Here is a 19,511-nt window from a genome sequence, read left to right as displayed (position 1 = left end):
TCTAAAATGCCAACAGATGACAGGATAAAAGATGAAAATGAGAGGTAAAATGAAGCTACTGATCAGTACTGAGAACTGTGTAAAATGCAAATATCACAAGTAAGATAATTGTAAACCCTGTAATGGAATCCTTCCAAGATTTGCATCCTCCAGATCAAGACATGAAAGCAACTACAATCCCATTTCCAGATGCTTTCCTGCTCTCCAATAAAAAGCAGAAGGAATGTGTTAGACAGATGCCAGTAAGCCTTTGCTTTGGTGACACCTGTTCTCCTTGGGAAATTTCTCCTTTAACTCCACAAGCAGGTCGTGGTGATTGTGAGAAGAAAGATGTTTATTTCATTTTATATCATCGGCCTAATCATTTTATTGACGGAGATCATCATAGGGATGTTTGGAAATGGATTTATTGCAGTCATTTATTGCATTGACTGGGTCAAAAGCAGAAAACTATTTTCATGTGACATGATCCTTACCTGTTTAGCCATGTCCAGAATTCTCTTGCAGGGGATATTTATAGTACATCTCTTCATCCACATCTTTGCTCCTGGGACATTTTATTTGAATCAAGTACAGATATCTCTCAGCTTCCTGTGGTTCTTTGCAAACACTGTTGGTCTCTGGTTCATTGCCTGTCTTGGCATTTTCTACTGTGTGAAGATCACCATCTGCAACCAGCCCTTCTTCCTTCGAATGAAGCAGACAATCTCTGTGATGGTCCCCAAGCTGCTCCTGTGGTCACTGCTGGTCTCCTTTGTTACCTCTATCCCATTGATCTGGAGTGACTACAGCTTGTACCTTTGCATCTCAACAGGGGATCTTTTCAGTAACAGCACTGTGGAAAATAAAACCTGGGATGTTTCAAACTTTTACTTCAACCTTCTGTACGGTGCAGCATCTTTCATTCCTCTTATCATATTTTTGACAACATCCATCCTGTTAATTTCCTCTCTGTGGAGACACATCAGGAACATGCAGTGCAATAGAACCAGCTTCTGGGACCCCAGTACAGAGGCCCATGTAAGTGCCATTAAAGCTCTGATCTCTTGCCTTATTCTCTATATTTTCTATTTTGTAGCTATGACTGTGCTCGCATTACCTACTTGTTTGACTGATAGCACCTGGACACCTAAAATCACTTACATGGTCCTTGCTGCTTATCCTTCAGGACACTCCCTTATCCTGATTCTAATTAATCCCAAACTGAAGCAGGCATTGGTGAGGATTCTGCAGATTATCAAGTGCCATTTGAAAGGAGAAATTTTTTAAATCCTATCACATGACCCCAGAGATGTCCCAGCCCTCCTGACAGGCAAGGAATGGTTTCACATTTGGATTGTCCTGGACACTATGAGAAGAAAGATAAGACACAAGGAATGTTGGTTAATTAGACCATAACTTAAGTAACACATCTGGGAACTACCTGGCAACAAATCGTCCAGCATAGGTCACCCTTCCTATTGTAATATGTACCACCTGGTGGAGGATTGCTGTCATCCCCCTACCCCATTAACTGTTCCCAGCACCTTTTTGAAGGTGAAGAGGTGGGGAGGAAGGGGGTGTCTCCTTGCTGTACTAGACAGTAGGAGACCCAGCCCTATTCCCCCCACCACCACCTTCTTTAGAAGAAGCTGCCTCCTGATCGGCTTCCAATTCCAGTGTATCTGGGAACCAGACTCCCTGTTGAATGATTGCCTGCCCTGGGCACTTCCAAGTTACAACAAAATGAATTTTACAACCTAACCTGCCCATCAGGTCCCTGGCCTCCTTTTCCCTGGTACCTTGTGCCTGGTATACTTGCTTCTGTCTCATCTGTTCCTCCATCTTCTGGAATGTTGTCCTCAGGTTACAGATATAAGATGGTACTGTGTCTCCCACTTGTGTAGAACATCAGGTCAAGGGAAGCATGGGTTTATGGAATTAAAAATAATCTCATAGGGGAAGTAAAGAATATTGAATGGCAATTACTGCTGTATGCAAAGATGACAAAAGGTGTCTTCTCAGTTGTGTTGGTTTTCACAGACTAAGATTCAAAGTATGGAACCAGTGGTGCAGCTTACTGTCCATTTCTCTGTTACTCTCAAAGTGGATAACACTGGTCCTCATCTTCGTTATCTGGAAAACCTCGTTCAATAACCATGATTCAAATTCTTTCTAGCGATCACTGCAGATGCAGTTGGGTATGCCAAACCACAACACTATATGTTTCATCAATGTCCTTTTATCCTTCAGTAGCTGTGCCACCACATACTTTGAGGAAGTATTGTACTGGTGTTTCTGCTAGTGGGCCTTTGAAACTAATCTGTACAAACGTCCAGGGCATATAAGGTTAGAACATTTCCCGTAAAGGAATTCTGCCTCTCCTTGCTGGTGCTGTAGAGGTACCCTGTTCTTAACATCTTCAGCCATGCCCAGACAAAAAAACCTGTTGGATACTCAGCTCACTGTCTTTTCATGCCCCAAGTTGTCTGCTGCTTTGTTCTCTTAAAGACACTCCAGGACTGTTCTCTGTACACTTACTGGAAAGACAATCCCATTACTTTCATACACCTAGCAAGTTGGTAGCTGGATCAATGGACAATCATTCCTGAACTGCACTGACCCTCCCTAGTCTTGGTCTCCTTTGACAGATCTGTTGGCGCACAGAACACAACTCAGGTTCCTTAGGCTGCTCTTGCCAGATGTGCTCACAAGACCAGACTGAATCTTTTCTCACTGCACTCATTTGACTGACAGCATCTGTAACCACATTTTGCTTTTCAGGTTTATGGTGGACTGTGACTGCATATTCAGATGGTTTGTGAATCCATCTCCACAGGCATCCTTCTGGGTTGTGCTTCATAAGGAGCCATTGCAGGGCACTGGGGTCTATGCATGCTGTGAATTCCATACCTAGGAAACGGGGGCAATAGGCTTTGTGTGTCAGGAATCAGAGCCTGCAGCAGACTTAGTCTCCATGCAACCTAACGAGCACAGCTGGCCTGCAGCAGGCTGTTGGATTGGCTATACCACCTGATTGGCTGGAAGGGTCAGTAGACTAACTCTTAAGTCAGCAGAAGCAGCAGCTGCTCATTGGTTACTCATTGCTCGCACCCATCACTGTGACTACTCCTGTGGTATCTTATTCCTGCTGCCCCTGCCTTGTCCCCAGCCTTGCCTCAGTCCTGTTCCTGCCTGTGACCCATCTTGCCTATTACCCTGCTTGCTTCAGGTGATTCTGGCTCTGATCCTCAGCTCTGGTTTCTGGTTCTTGCCTCCAGCTTGACTCTCAGCTCTGGTCCTAGTTCCTGAACTCTGACTTGTCCCTTGGCTCTGGCTTCTGAGTACTGACTCTGGCTCTGACCCCACCCTAGCTCCTGGTTTCTGACACTCAGTTCCTGATGCCTGCTCTGGCCACTGGTCCAATGCCCGCAGGAACCACTAGGATAGACTGTCCATGTCCTGACAGATTGAGCAACCCAAAAGAAGGGCCAAGGGATGAGTGTGGACATGATTAAGGCACCAGCAGAACTAATGGATGCCTTGCAGAACCTGCAGGTGTAAGTAACCATCCAGCAATCAGAGAATGTGTTCCTGCAAGTGCAGGTTGCTCTGCCGGCTCCTCTGATTCTGCCCCCCTCCAGAGCCAAAGATTCTAGTACCTGACAAATTTGATGGGAGGGGGGCAAGTTTTAGAAATCCTGGGCCAATGTCAGCTCCTGTTCTTACTACACCCTCGATTATGACCAATATACATGGTCCACGAGGGGCTCATCTTAAGTTAGTTGTCTGGGGAGGGTTTGGCCCGGGCTTACCCCCTTCTGGAACAGTCCACCCGCCTCCTCCTCTTATCCACTCTCCCTCTCTTTTTATTTCTGCCAGGATTGGGAGGATCTGCCCATCAATGGGGGGGGGGGGTCTGAGACCCCCCCCCCCGCTGTGACCCCGGTTCTGTGGGGGGCTTTGTCTTTCTGCAGGTGCATGAGCCTTTCAACCTACCTCACTCCCCAGGATCTGGGGACCCTTGCCCTTTGGGTCTCTGAGCCTCTCTCCCTGACCATGCATGTGAGCTGGGATCTCGGTGGGAGCTTGTCCTTCTAAGGGTGTCAGAGCTCCTGTCCCTGCTAGCATTTGGGGAAGCCCTCCCCTTCTGTGAAGCTGAGAACAAGAATAGTGGACTCATGCACCAGGAACACACTGCTGATACTGGAGTGAGGAGCTGAGAAAGGGCATGTTTGATCATGGTAGCAGTGGAGATGTGGGAACGCTCCCTGATGTTAACGGAGCAGTTCACATGTCTCAGCAGTGAATTATTGTTTTAGGCTATATTCACATCTTTGGGGAGTTCCTACTCGGTTGAGAACATCTCGCTGAGATGAATGGCCACGAGGTTGCATGGGAATGTATCTTAGCTCTGTATTTCCTGGTTTTCACTTGATATTCTGGCAGAGCGTGAGCAGTCACCGGCCAACCTTAACTCTGCATTAACAACTTTTTTTGCCATTTAATTAATTATATTTTTAGTCTCTCATTCTTTGTTGGTAGAGTCGTGAATTAATTGTACCATTATTTTATCCAGGATTCCTGTCAGGCCAACTGGTCTATAGTTCCCTGGGTCATCCCTTTTACCTTTTATAAATATTAGAACTACTCTGGTAATTCTCTAGTCATTTGGAATTTCCTCAGTTTTCCAAGATTTGATAAAAATTCTCCAACCCCAATAGAAAAGTATACAGATACGGCATGCTTTACAGGGTGGGGAACTACAGGTAGGCCCCTACTTTTTAGACGGCTATGCCAGTGTTGTCAGGGTATGCACGGCCTTTGGGTTTAATGGGTGTTTTTTCCACGGGTGTGTCACCTGTTGTTGTGAAAAAGCACAAAATCCTGTGATGGGGACAACTTTTGGGTTTCTTTATTACAAGACGCAGCTCAAGTTTGACTATCTGAAACAACTTGGTTTTGTAGAAGGACTCTCCGGGAGCACGATAGGGAGGTGATGAAAGAAACAGACAGGGAGCTTGCTGGTTTTTCAAACTGAGCCCAGTTGCCCAAGCCTCTCACACCTAGGGATGCTCTTTTTGGGGGAGGACAAACGCTACCAGCCTGTATTACAAACCTAACCCTGGGGGAAAAATCCACTATTATGATTTTACCAGCCTGTACCCTTTCGTAAACAAAACCAAAGAATATCCTATCGGCATAGGCGGCAGGTTTGTATAATTTTTGGTGGGGCCCAAAATGGTGGTGCCCCCTCCCGCTCCCGCCCTGTAAGCCGATATAAAAAAAAGCTACAACGCGTCAGTGCCACAAGATTACAAGGGTCAATTAAAAGTGGAAAGTCAGAAGCAGCACTTGCCTACTTCAATATACAGTATTATATTTTGTTGCACCTGTTGTGATGAAGTGGGAATGTTCTTAATATTGTCTCTGAATACTGTGTGGGTGCCTCAGTTTCCCCTGCAAGATGCCAACTGAAGGTGTTGGGGACAAAGAGATCAGGTGGCCTCCTTGTCCGGAAGAGAGACAGAGGCCAGAGGAGGGAGTGTCAGTTTGGAGCTGGCTGGGGAAATGGGGAGAGACCCAGAACTTGGTTCTGGGCTCTCCACCCCCCAAGATGGACCTGACAGAGGGGTTCTGTTTTCTGTACCAACAAGCTCTGTTTAAACTCTGTTCCCGTCATCTAATAAACCTTCTGTTTTACTGTCTGGCTGAGAGTCACATCTGACTGCGGAGTTGGGGTGCAGGGCCCTCTGGTTGCCCCAGGACCAGCCTGGGCAGACTCACTTTGGAAAGTGCATGATGTGGAAGGGCATGCTGAATGCTCTGAGGTCAGACCCAGGAAGGTGTAAGCTTCTTGCCCTGGAGACAGTATGCTCCGAGAGAGGAGGCTCCCCCAGAGTCCTGACTGGCTTTGTATGGAGTTGTTCCAAAGCATCACAGCATCCCCTTCCACACCGTGCACTTCCCAGAAGTCCGCACAGGCACTAACACTCCCTCCTCCGGCCTTTGTCTCTTTTCCAGGCATTAGGAGACCACCCGATCTCTCTGTTCTCCAACACCTTCAGTTGGCACCTTGCAGGGGAAACTGATTTGGGAGAAATGAAGTAAAAGCTGCCCAAACCGAGCTTGAGCACTCCTGAATTTTGAGGTGTTCAAATCTGGAAGGCAGGTGCTGGGGGTGGGAGAGGGCTGTGGGCTCCATGGGGGAGCATGGCAGCAACTGTCTGGAGCTGCACGGAGCCAGACACGCTGGTCTGAGTGGCACGGTAAGCGGTTTGGGGGTTGGAGAAGAGGTAGGGAGTTCCGGGGGGCAGTCAAGGGACAAGGAGCAGGGGGGGTTGGATGGGGCAGAGGTTCGAAGGGGCAGTCAGGGGACAGGCAGCAATTGGATAGGCATGGGAGTCTAGGAGGTTTATCAGGGGACAGGTAGGGGGTGCGGTCCTGGGGGGGAAGTTGGGTGGGGTCTCAGGAGGGGGCAGTTGGGGACAAGGAGAAGGGAGGCTTAGATAGGGGCTGAGGTCCCAAGGGGCAGTTAGGGGCAGGGGTCTCGGGAGGCGGTAATCGGGGAACAAGGACCAGTGGTGCTTAGATAGGGGGTGGAGGTCCGGGGGGGCAGTTGGGGCAGGGGTCTGGGGAGGGGGCAATCAGCGGCCAGGGGCTGGGATTTAAAGGGCTCTGGGCTGCCTGCAACTGCGGGGAGCACAGAGCCTTTTAAATCCCAGCCGCGGCAGGGAATCAGAGGGTTCTGTGCTGCCCGCTGCAGCGGGGAGCCCGCAGCCCTTAAAATCTCAGCCGCGGCTGGGATTTAAAGGGCTCTGGGCTGCCTGCAACCGCGGGGAGCTCAGAGCCTTTTAAATCCCAGCCGCGGGCGGGACTCAGAGGGCTCTGGGCTGCCTGCAACCGCGGGGAGCCCAGAGCCTTTTAAATCCCAGCCGCGGCCGGGAATCAGAGGGCTCTGGGCTGTCCACTGCGGCGGGGAGCTCAGAGCCTTTTAAATCCCAGCCGCGGCCGGGACTCAGAGGGCTCTGGGCTGCCCGCTGCGGCGGGGAGCCCAGAGCCCTCTGATTCCCGGCCCCGGCTGTGATTTAAAAGTTTCTGGGCTCCCCGCGGTTGCAGGCAGCCCAGAGCCCTCTGAGTCCCGGCCGCGGCTGGGATTTAAAAGGCTCTGAGCTCCCCGCCGCAGTGGGCAGCCCAGAGCCCTCTGATTCCCGGCCGCGGCTGGGATTTAAAGGGCTCTGGGCTTCCGGCAGCGCAGAGCAGGGGAGAAACCTAGCTCCAAATATTGCTGGAGCAGAGCCCCTGTCTGTGAATATTCCTGGGGCTAAAGCCCCAGGAGCCCATATAAGTTGGCGCCCATGCCTATCGGACACCCCAATATAGTTTATGACAAATTTGGACCCCTTGCAAATTATTTTGGAATTGCAAAAGTTAAAGTGTACCCCCCGTGAGGCCTCTTTTTCCCATTGTTACCTCTCAGAGTGGGTGGCAAGCTTATGTTCCCGCTATGCTGAACCTGTGCGGAAACCGAGCACCCATACTGATGAGGAGAGGGTCTCATCCTGGAGACTTGGTGCATGGTGGAATTGAACGCGGCCATAGCGAAGGGATACACGGTGGCTAAAATCTATGAAATCTGGCATTTTAATGAAAAATTTGATGAACTCTTTTCCGAGTACATAAAATTGCACCTCCACCAGAAATAAGAGGCTTCAGGGTATCCCAGCTGGTGCACAGATGAAGAAAAACAAAATAAGTATTGTGACAGACCCAGACCAGTGGGGTACAGGAGTCTGTTAGAGGACAAATATACTGGTCACTGGATGAGTAGTTTTCTGTTCCCCAAGTGACCAGAGCAGGGGCTGCACTAGAGTAATCAAGAACCTGCTAGAACCAATTAAGACAGACAGGCTGATTAGATCACCTGCAACCAATCAAGGCAGGCTAATCAGGGCACCTGGGTTTAAAAAGGAGCTCACTCCAGTCAGGCGAGGAGGAGTCAGAGGAGAGGAAGTGTGTGTGAGGAACTGGGAGCAAGAGGCACAAGGAGCTGAGAGTGAGAGGGTGTGCTGCTGGAGGACAGAGGAGTACAAGCGTTATCAGACACAAGGAGGAAGGTCCTGTGGTGAGGATAAAGAAAGTGTTTGGAGGAGGCCATGGGGAAGTAGCCCAGGGAGTTGTAGCTGTCATGCAGCTGTTACAGGAGGCACTATAGACAGCTGCAATCCACAGGGCCCTGGGCTGGAACCCGGAGTAGAGGGCAGGCCTGGGTTCCCCCCAAACCTCCCAACTCCTGATCAGACACAGGAGGAGTTGACCCAGACTGTGGGGAAGATCACTGAGGTGAGCAAATCTGCCAATAAGCGCAGGACCCACCAAGGTAGAGGAGGAACTTTGTCACAGTATGTTAATGATTTCTACCAGAAAGACGGCATGCATTGACGCCAACATGAGATCAGACCAAACCCTGCTAAATGCCAAATCGCGAAACTGTTTTTAAATTCTCTGTGGGGTAAATTTGGCCAAAGAACAAACCTACCCAACACCAGCATCGTGAGAGAACCTGATGAACTCTTTCAGTACCTGTTTTCCCCCAATTACGAGGTTTCGTCCTGTGAGTTTATTGACGATGAAACAGCGTGTGTGTCTTGGAAGCATGCAAAAGACTGGTACTCTGTCTTGGACAATACCAACGTCATCATAGCCTGTTTCACCACTGCTTATGCCCGCTTAGAACTATACAACCTCCTAGACAGGTTGCAGGAGTGGTGCCTGTACCACGACACTGACTCGGTGATATTTGTGAAAAGGGAGGGTGACTGGAATCCCCCTCTAGGGGATTATTTAGGGGATCTCATGAGTGAGATCCCGCCAGATCAACACATCAGCTAGTTTGTGTCGGCAGGCCCAAAAACATATGGGTATAAGCTGTTGGATGGAAAGGCCTGTGTGAAAGTCAAAGATATTACCCTAAATATAGCAAACTGTGAAAAGATTAACTTTGACAGTTTGAAAGATCTAGTCCTGGATTATTGCACGGGCCTGCAAGAAAACACCTCAAAACAGGTAGAGGTGCAGCAGCCCTCTATCATAAGGAACAAAAATCAGTGGCAAATAGAGACAAAAACCCTTAAGAAAACACAGAAAGTCGTTTACAACAGGAGGGTCCTAGGAGAAGGGTTGAAAACCCTGCCCTACGGCTTTTAAAAGTGGATATGAGGTGAAAACACCCCTTTTCTGCAAGTCTCGCGGGGTCTAGCAACTGCTGCAAAAGGTACTTTATACAAAATGTGTTGGATAATGCCAAACAGACATTGTCTGTTATGCCTGAGACTATCGTGTGGTGTTACAGTTGTTGGCAACCTCTGTATAAAGAACTGCTCTGTAAATATCCCTTTATCAATTTTGTGGAGGGGCTGCCCGATGCTTTTGATGATGACCGTTTGTTTCCTACCAATAAAGTAAATATGATTATCATTGATGATCTGATGAACTCTGCTTGTGAAAGCGATGAAATCAAAAGAAAGCCTTTACCAAGTACGTGCATCACAGAAACCTGAGCATGATGTGTATAGTTCAAAACGTATTTTGTCAGGGAAAAAAAGAGTCGCACAATTAACTTGAACACAAACTACATGGTTCTGTTCAAAAACCCCAGGGATAAATTACAAATTGCTATGCTCACTGAGCAAATGTACCCCAGCAAAGCTCAATTCTTTCTAGAAACTTTTGAGGATGCTACCAAAAGACCTTATGGCTACCTGGTGGTGGATTTAAATGCTTCCACACCAGAAGCTTATCGACTAAGAACTAGTCTTTTCCCTCCAGGCTGGATAGTGGTTTATACTTTGAAAAGAGCAACCGCCGGGTATAAGAAGAGATGAATTATTGGCGGGCCCCTTTTTAACTGCTGGGGTTGCTGACCGAAAACCTGTCTAACTGCATGCAGAGAAACCTGGTCCTTTTAAAATTACTTAGCAAATCGTCCCGCAGCAATGGAAGTTTATACTTCGGCCTCTGACGATTTAGTAGCGGCCATCTCAGAAATAGCGCTCAATACCTTAAAAGGAAACATACCTTTGACACAAAATCAAGTGTGTGTGCTGAAAAAGAGATGCGCACTGATAAAAACTGTGTGTAATAAAAGGGTTTCACTTAAAAGAAAGAAACATCTGGTGAAGCAGTCTGGGGGGTTTATCGGACCTCTGTTAAGTTTTGCTACCCCTCTGACAATGGGGCTTTTGACTAATTGATAATGGAGTATGCAGAAAAAATGTACCTGGTGCCCAGCCACCAACTGGAGCAATTAAGGGCTCCCCCTCCAGCAGAGGAAAATATCAGAATGGCTGAACTCCCTTACTGGATGCTGAAATAAAGTCTGTTCTTCAAAGAACCGACTTAATCGAATACGAAAAGGCTAAACTTTACAGCACCGTGCTTCAAAGGTACTTAATGTACGTGAGGCAGAGTGATGTGGATAAAGGGAAAATAAGTCTGTTTCTACCAGAACAGGAACAGAGTGTGACTGCCAAACCCCCAGAAACACCAAAGACCTCAGACTCTGTTGCTCAGGAGGTGCTGGATAACGTGAATAAGCATTATAAGAAAAATGCATTAGTCTTGCTAAATAAGCTGGGCCAGAATAAAAATGTCTCTTCATGGAACGATAAAGGGGCTTTTGTGTACAAAGGCTCTGTGGTTAATGGTTCTAACATGTTCGACTTAGTCAGAGCCGTCACCCAGACGCGCTCTGTTCCTAGCAGACATGTACTTAAAGGATGGGATGTGTTTTTTGGAACAAGTCTAGTTCGGATTTGGTGCATTCTTTAGACCTGCAGTGAACAAAAGCCATGTTGATTAAAATATCTCTCTTACCAGGCAGAGAACGTCTCCTCTTTTGCCCAGGCTTCCTCTTGGACTTTCGCTTATGGCCAGCCCTGCGTGTCAAAGCCCTTCTTTTAAAGGGTTTTGGGGGACCTGTGCATTGTGGGTATGACGCATTTCTCTTTCTCTTCCTCCTTTTAATGTACATCAGCCCCAATCCTTCCTGTGAAGCTGTATTCCCCACCTTCTCCAGAACAGCGCGGGAGACATGACCTACTATGTCTTTAGCTATGTTTTGAGCTGCAGTTTTTACGTGAGGTTTAATAATCTCTAGCCCCCTTCTCAAAAGCGGTATGGCTTTTCGAAAGAGGCTACAAAATATTCCACCCACACCAGCCCTGTACATCACGGGGGCCCCATGATATCCAGGAAGGGCGTATCAAGCCTGGGCTTTGTAATAGTTCCTGTAGATGGTGGGGTGGCCGTAATTTTTTAGGATCGCCATAATAGTGTTTTGCTTTTTAGAAGCCTCGCTGTCTCTGCGGATGCAGATGCAACTTGAGATCACCTTGCCGAAGAGAAATGAAACGCATCTGTTCTGATCTGTCTTTATTTCAGTGGTGATGGTGTCAATGTGGTGTTTACTGACAGGGACGTAATGAGGTTTATCATAGGTGATGGTGATAAAGTCATTGTTCCTTCCTCGGACAGGGACCAAGCGTAATAGGGGGACAGAAAAGTCCCCCACAAACTGATGTTCTATGATAGCTATGTACAGATACAAGGAGTTAAACCCCCGGTGATGTCTGCCGAGAAGGGGAATTTTTGGACGCTGCTATTGGGGCCCAAACCCAGAATGTTAGCTAGTTCCTCACCGGTAGAAAACATATACATAAAATTGGTGGTTTTAAGTCTAACTTTTCTCCCAAGGGTCATAGTTCATGACCACCTCAGGCTGTCCGGGATGACAAGCCACGGTGCTGTTCATATGAGCCAGTAATTCGAATATGGTCGAGTAATAACGTCGTCATAGGATGAAATTCCACATCATATCTCCAAAGGTGATTTCGAAAGGGGTGTCTTCGTTGATAGTATTCCAGCTGTGTGGGTATTGTATTTCCACTAACTCCACCTCCCAGGTATCCAGGAGATCCAAGGGCTTAATTAGCCATATTGTAAAGTTTGAGCTGGTGTTTTCGGGAAAAACTGCAGAGCTGGCATTGCTGGGCAAAGTAATGTAAAACCCGCCATCGCTCATTTTTCTCTCTCTGTCCTTGCAGGAAGAATCTTTTTTGTTCATGTCTAAATGTCACAGAGTTGAGAGCTTCTACCTAGCTGTTAAACTTACCAGGCCACCCCAACCATTTCACCAATAGTTGCTTTTTACTCCATTTTCCTTTCTCCACGTGAATATTTTCAATGCAGGGACGCCTGGAGGGGAGGAAGGGGCAAGTGGGGCAATTTTCCCCAGGCCCCAGGCTCTTCAGGGGCCCCCATGAGAATGGCTGAGGCCTGGTCTACACTAGGACTTTAAATCGAATTTAGCAGCGTTAATTCGAATTAACCGCTCAACCGTCCACACTAGGAAGCCGTTTAATTCGACCTAGAGGGCTCTTTAGTTCAAATTCGGTACTCCACCCCGACGAGGGGAGTAGCGCTAAATTCGACATGGCTATCTCGAATTAGGCTAGGTGTGGATGCAAATCGAACTTACTAGCTCCGGGAGCTATCCCACACTGCACCACTCTGTTGACGCTCTGGACAGCAGTCCGAGCTTGGATGCTCTGACCAGCCACACAGGAAAAGTCCCGGGAAAATTTGAATTCCTTTTCCTGTCTGGACAGTTAGAATCTCATTTCGTGGTTGGACATCGGGGCGAGCTCAGCAGCACTGGCAGCGATGCAGAGGTCTCCAGCAGAGGAGTTCATGTAATCTCTGAATAGAAAGAGGGACCCAGCATAGACTGACCGGGAACTCTTGGATCTGATCGGTGTGTGGGGCGAGGAGTCTGTGCTTTCGGAGCTGCGCTCCAAAAAATGGAATGGAAAGACCTACGAGAAGGTCTCCAAAGCCATGAGAGACAGAGGATACAGTCAGGATGCCACGCAGCGCCGCGTGAAAATCAAGGACCCCAGACAAGGCTACCAAAAAATCAAAGCGGCAAATGGAGGCTACGGAGCCTGCCACCACTGCCCCACCAGCGACCATGGACTCTGACGATGGGACAGTGTTAACGGCCAGTTCCTCGGCGATGTTCGCGGACGGGGAAGATGAGGAAGGGTTTGTGGAGGATGAGGCAGGCGACAGCGCTTACAACGCTGGTTTCCCCGACAGCCAGGATCTCTTCATCACCGTCACGGAGATCCCCTACCAACCGTCCCCGGCCATTAACCCGGACCCTGAATCAGGGGAAGGATCACTCGGTAAGTGCTTTAACCATGTAAACTTTTATTCTTAATATAACAGGAATCTGAAGTATGTGAAAAGGAGGTCTCTCTATATATGGGGATAGAACAGAAATCCTCCTGGGAGATCACCACGAAGCTCTCCTAGAGGTAATCAAAAAGCCTCCGCAGGAGGTTCCTGGGGAGAGCTGCCTTATTGGGTGCTCCGTGGCAGCACACTTTTCCGCGCGAGGCTTTCATGAGGTACTCAGGGAGCATTGCCTCCCCGAGCACAGCTGCATAGGGCCCTGGTTTGTGCTGGCTTTCATGCAGCATGCGCTCTCTATCTCCTTCAGTGACCGTCCTCAGGGTGATCTCGCTCGGAGAGTCCTGCATCTAATTAGGGGAATTACTGTAATGTTACGCCTGGTCCAGAGTATTTTTCAAAAAACTCTGGACAGACGGCATAGCACAGACTCAGCACGCTGCTGCGTGACGAGCGTAACGGAAAGCCAAAGAATCAAATGGACGCTCATGGAGGGAGGGGGGACTGAGGACGCAAGGTATCCCACAGTTCCTGCTGTCTCCGAAAAGCATTTGCATTCTTGGCTGAGCTCCAAATGCTTCTAGGGTCAAACACAGTGTCCACGGTGAGTCAGGGCATAGCTTGGCAATTTACGCACCCCCCCCACCCCCAGAAGTGAAAGGGAAAACAATCCTCTGTTGACTCTTTTACATGTCACCATATCTTTACTGAATGCTGAAGATAGATGTGATGGTGCAGCACTGAACACCGACATCCTCACTCCCCCCACGCTATGGATGGCTGATGGTGCAATATGGCTGGTATCCGTCCTCATCATCAGCCTATTGGCACATGGGGCAGTGCAAAAGGACTGGTAACCATGCGTACTAGCATCTGTGAGGTCGATCAAGGGCGCCTGGCCCTAATTTTTCCTGGTAGATGGTGCAGTATGGCTGGTAACCGTCCTCATCATAGCAACAGGGGGCTGAGCTTCATCAGCCCCCACCCTTCATGTGTAAAGAAAAGATTCAATTGCCCCTGGACTAGCAGCAGGATGCTGGGCTCCTCTCCTCCACACTCCTTAATGTCCTATCTGGACTATCATAGCAACTGGAGGCTGCCTTCCACTCATTTCTCACTAACAAGGCACTGTGTCTTATTCCTGCATTCTTTATTACTTCATCACACAAGTGGGGGGACAATGCTATGGTAGCCCAGGAAGGCTGGGGAAGAATGGAATGAACAGGTGGGGTTGTTGCAGGAGCACCCCCTGTGAATAGCATTCAGTTCATAATCTATGCAGGATCTGACACAGAGCAGCTGTGCTCTCTGGTTCTCTGATACAGTGGTTCTCTAGTACACTTGCCCATATTCTAGGCAGGACTGATTCTATGTTTACATACCAAAAAGGAGGGATTGACTCAGGGAGTCATTCCCAATTTTGGCTTTTGCGCCCCTGGCTAAGAGCAGCCAGGGGCACTTATGACAGCAGCAAATGGCGCAGTGCAAAAGGACTGGTAACCATGCCCATCTTATTACCAATGTATGGTATGGTAGATGGTACAATATGGCTGGTAACCATCTCTGCTATCATGCAAAAGCAAAAGCATGCTGCTGTGTAGCGCTGCTGGACCGCCTCTGTCAGCGGCATCTAGTACACATACGGTGACAGGCACAAAAGGCAAAATAGGCTCCATGGTTTCCACGCTGTGGTGTCTGCCAGGGCAATCCAGGGAAAACGGTCTTGAAATGATTGTCTGCTGTAGCTTTCCCGGAGGAAGGGATGACTGATGACATTTACCCAGAACCACCCGCGAAAATGGTTTTTGCCCCATCAGGCACTGGGATCTCAACCCTGAATTCACAGAGACAGACTACACTGTGTTCATTGTTCGCCAAAATTTATCTTTGCAAGGAATTCACTCCCTTTTTCCCATCACACAGCTTCGACTGTCTCCAGACCTGCCACAGCATCCCCCTCACAGAGGCTGGCAAAGATTAGGTGGCGAAAGAAAAAGACAGGGGACGAGATGTTCGCTGAAGTTAGGGGGTGCTCCCGAGACGAGACGGACCAGCAGAGCCAGTGGAGGGAGACCCTCTCTCTGTACCAGTGCTCACACAGCGAACAGGAGGAGAGGTGGAGTGAGGAAGACAAGCAGTCGACTCAAACGCTGCTTGGACTAATGAGGGAGCAAACGGACACGCTCCGGTGCCTTGTGCATGTTCTGCAGGACCTCAGGCAGGAGGACAGAGCCCCCCTGCAGTGTATCTGCAACCGCCCTCCCCCGCCACAAAGTCCCATACCCCCCTCACCCAAAATAACCAGAAGGAGGGGCGCCAGAGGCCGTGTAAACTGTCACTGCACCCCAGCAGAGTGCTCAAGTACCAAAAAGCTCTTATAGCCTAATTTTTGAGAAGTCCTTTCCTTCCCGCCTCACCCAAGCCCCCATCCCAGTTTCATCCCCTAGCTGTCTAGTTGATAATAAAAAATACTTTTCTGTTAATTACTTTTTCCGTCATGTTCTTTTAGAGGAGACTGTGTTTGAAGGGGGGGAAGGGGGTTGGTAATTTGACAGGACAATCACCTTTACCAGGGTACAGACATGGGGGCAGGATCAGCAGCAGGTCACACACACACTGCAGTCAGTATGCACCCTGGTCGGTATGGGAGGTGGTTTGTAGGTTCTGTGTGGGTAGGGGGGTACGTGACTTGTAGCGGGGGAGGGGGGTTACAGATCTCATGCAACGGTCCCTGTCCTGGACCACAGAGCCACGCAGCAGAGGAATCTGTATCCGTCCTCCCCCGCCAAAAGGCCACATAGCCCACGCACACAGAGTCCCAAAAAGGAGGGATGGCAGGCTCTGTTGAAACATCCAGTCCGGCACTGCAGACCGCTCTGGGAGCAGGAGCCTGTCATTCCTCGAGTTTACAGGCGGTCTTTACATCACCGCACACCCTACCCAGCACAGTCCGTGTCCCAGTTTCAACCCTGTAACGCAAAGTCATCAATAAAGAAACCTTTGTAAAGTTACAGTGGAACATGTATTTTATTTTTATACGTGTGTTGGAAGTTGGGGAAGCGGGGTGGGCGGGGTATGTAACTGCAGATGCTAGTCAACAGTAACTTGGTAAAGAAACAGGGGCAGGTTCAGCTTCTCTGTAAAGAAACTGAACAGTCACAGGTCACGCTGCTCACTGCTCGCTGGTACTTGAAGAGTTCCTTGTCACTGTGCAAGGCGCCTGCAAAGAGCTTCACGAGCCAGGGCATTAGCGGGTAGGCTGGGTCCCCGACGATCACTATAGGCATCTGCACATCCCCAAGACTTATTTTGTGGTCCGGGAAGAAACTACCTTCCTGCAGGCGTCTAAACAGACCAGAGTTCCTGAAAACAAGCACGTCATGAACTTTGCCTGGCCACCCGACGTTGATGTTGGTAAAACGTCCCCCATGGTCCACCAGTGCTCGCAGCACCATTGAAAAGTAGCCCTATTTCTCAGCAGCTGACTGTGGAAGAGGTGGACGATAAGGTGCGAGGAGTTGACAACGGCCATAACTGCAGCGGGATCCGTGCTCAAAGTGCTGTGGCACCCGCGGTGTCACAGAGCAGAAAAGTGCACGAACAGATTGCCCGCAGGCGCTTTCAGGGAGGGAGGGAGGGAGGGCGTGATTGACGGTTCAATGATGACAGTTACCCAAAACCACCCTTGACACATTTTTTCCCCCAGCAGGCATTGGGGGCTCTACCCAGCATTCCAATGGGCAGCGGGGACTGCGGGAACTGTGGGATAGCTTCCCACAGTGCACCGCTTCCAAAGTCGACGCTGGCCCCGTTACTGTGGACTCAGACAGTCGAATTAGTGTATTTAGTGTGGATACACAAATTCGACTTCATAAGGTCGATTCCACAAATTTGAATTAAGTAGATTCGAAATAGTCTTGTAGTGTAGACGTACCCTGAGACTCCCTCCCCGGCCCCAGCCCGACCTGACCCCGCCTCTGACCCTCTCCCGGAGCCTCAGTGCATCCAGGAGCTTCCCTTGACAGAGGCTCCGGCAGGGCACCTGAGCTCCTCCCCACTCAGAGCCACGTGGTAAGGGGGTGGGGCTGTGAGCTCCAGGCTGAGCTCAGCTCCCTCCGCTCGGCCTGGAGCTCGCAGCCCTGCCCCCACACCACGCGGGTCTGAGCAGGGAGGGGCTCAGGCCCCACTAGAGCCACGCTGCAGCTGTTCAGGGATGCTCCTGGATGTGCTGAGACTCCGGGTGAGGGGGGAGTTGGGGCTAAGGGGCCAGGGCCGGGGGGCTTGGCTAAGGGGCAGGGAGTCCCGGGGACAGTCAGGGCACAGGGAGGGGGCAGAGGTTGGGGGGGCAGTCAGGGGACAGGGATTGTGGGGGTTGGATTGTGGGAATTCTGGGGGTCTGTCAGGACTCAGCGCGGGGGTGGATAGGGATCGGGGCACTCAGGGGACAGGGAGCAGGGGTGGGGTCCCAGACTGGTGGTTGGGGCTGGGGTCTCTGGGGGACGGTGAGGGGACAAGGAGCAGGATGGGTTGGGGATTCTGATGGGGGTGGGCAGTCAGGGAGGCAGGAATTGGGTGGGGTCGGATAGGGGGCAGGGCCAGGCTGTTTCGAAGGCACAGCCTTCCCTACCCTAAAGCTCATTCAGCAGTTTGAGGATTGCAGAAGAGCCAAGCTGTTAGTTTTTCCATTAGGGCTACCATCCCTTTCACTTCTCAAATGCCAAATTATAGTCTATATTTAATTTCAGTGTCATAGGGAGATTCATGTCAGGGGAGGGTAGCTTCATTTAAAATTAGCCACTGAGGGAGGGATCACATGAGAAGAGCAATAGCCTTCCCAACCCTACCAAGGGAGACCCCCCCTCCCCTGCATTACCTGAGGCTTCAGAGGGGTTAATTCAGTGGTTCTCAAACTTTTATCCTGGTGACCACTTTCACATAGCAAACCTCTGAGTGCACCTCCCGCCATAAATTAAAAACACTTTTTAAATATATTTAACACTATTATAAATGCTGGAGGCAAAGCGAGGTTTGAGGTGGAGGCTGACAGCTTGCGACCCCGAGTAATAACCTTGTGACCCCCTGAGGGGTCCTGACCCCCAGTTTGAGAGCCCCTGGGTTAATTTAATTTTAGCACCCTGTGTCCATTCACATGCATGTGCTATTTGGAGCATTTCAGTTTTCACAACATAGGCTCATCCCAGATTCTGGAACAAGCTCAAATGCTCAGTTCGTGGAGTATGTACATAAGCTGTACTAAAGACAAACCCACAGTAACCGCCTCCAGTTTGTGAGGGACCCCATGGAGCCAGTCTCTAGGAAACAGATAAATGCATGGAGGTTAAGTCCATTAATGGCTATTAGCCAGGATGGGTAAGGAATGGTGTCCCTAGCCTCTGTTTGTCAGAGGGTGGAGATGGATGGCAGGAGAGAGATCATTTGATCATTACCTGTTAGGTTTACTCCCTCTGGAGCACTTGGCATTGGCCATTGTCGGTAGACACGATACTGGGCTGGATAGACCTTTGGTTTGACCCAGTATGGCTGTTTTTATGTTCTAACCTAAGTGAACCCAAAGTTATGGAGACAGATATGAGTCAAGAAAGCCAGCAGAGTATCAGAAACCTGGAAAAATCTCTGACTGGATGGGCTCAGGTGTTTGGACACAAGCTTAGGTGGTTCAAAAGTTTTGGATTTTTTTTAAGTAGATTTTTTTTTGTTTCTTTAAACAATCAGCAAGCAGCAAATATTTGGCCACACACTTCTGAAACCCCAAACCATCTTCAGGTTTTGGCAGACTAATTTCAGCTTTTCAATTAAAAAAAACACAACAAATTTTGAAGAAAAGCAGACATTGTCCATGATTTTTTTCTGCTTTTTAAAAACCCCTAGTTTTCGATCCAGAAAAAGTTTAAGAACATAAGAACATAAGAAAATATGACGGAAAATATTTGTCCAACCCTTTTAATGAGCTTGAGTGCCTTTTAGCACTAGCTGATGCTGAGAACCAGTGACACCTTGTAAAGAAATTTTCTCAAAACTGGGTTTGTGCCGAGATGCAGAAGGTGTGGAGCAAGTGGGGCAATTTGTGCCGGGCCCTGCAGGGGCCCCCATGAGAATATAGTATTGTATAGTATTGCAATTTTTTTATGGAAGGGGCCCCGAAATTGCTTTGCTCCAGGTCCCCTGAATCATCTGGATGGCCCTGTTTCAATCCTGTCTCATTTGTGGTTTACTTTTTGTAATTCTTCAAGGTAAAAAGATCCAGTAACTGCCTCACC

The 19,511-nt window shown here is 49.1% G+C and overlaps 1 protein-coding gene across 1 annotated transcript; it reads left to right on the top strand.

Moving 5' to 3' along the window:
* The first annotated feature begins 330 nt into the window (after positions 1–330).
* On the top strand, positions 331–1,269 carry LOC123350771 (taste receptor type 2 member 9-like). Its single transcript, XM_044989531.1, has one exon. The coding sequence runs from the start codon at positions 331–333 to the stop codon at positions 1,267–1,269; it is 939 nt and encodes a 312-aa protein (XP_044845466.1).
* Positions 1,270–19,511: the final 18,242 nt, after the last annotated feature.

The sequence above is a fragment of the Mauremys mutica genome, chromosome 1, assembly GCF_020497125.1.
Source record: "Mauremys mutica isolate MM-2020 ecotype Southern chromosome 1, ASM2049712v1, whole genome shotgun sequence".
Taxonomy (NCBI): Eukaryota; Metazoa; Chordata; order Testudines; family Geoemydidae; genus Mauremys; species Mauremys mutica.
The sequence above is the reverse complement of the archived record's forward strand: the minus strand, read 5'-3'. Positions and strand labels throughout refer to the sequence as shown.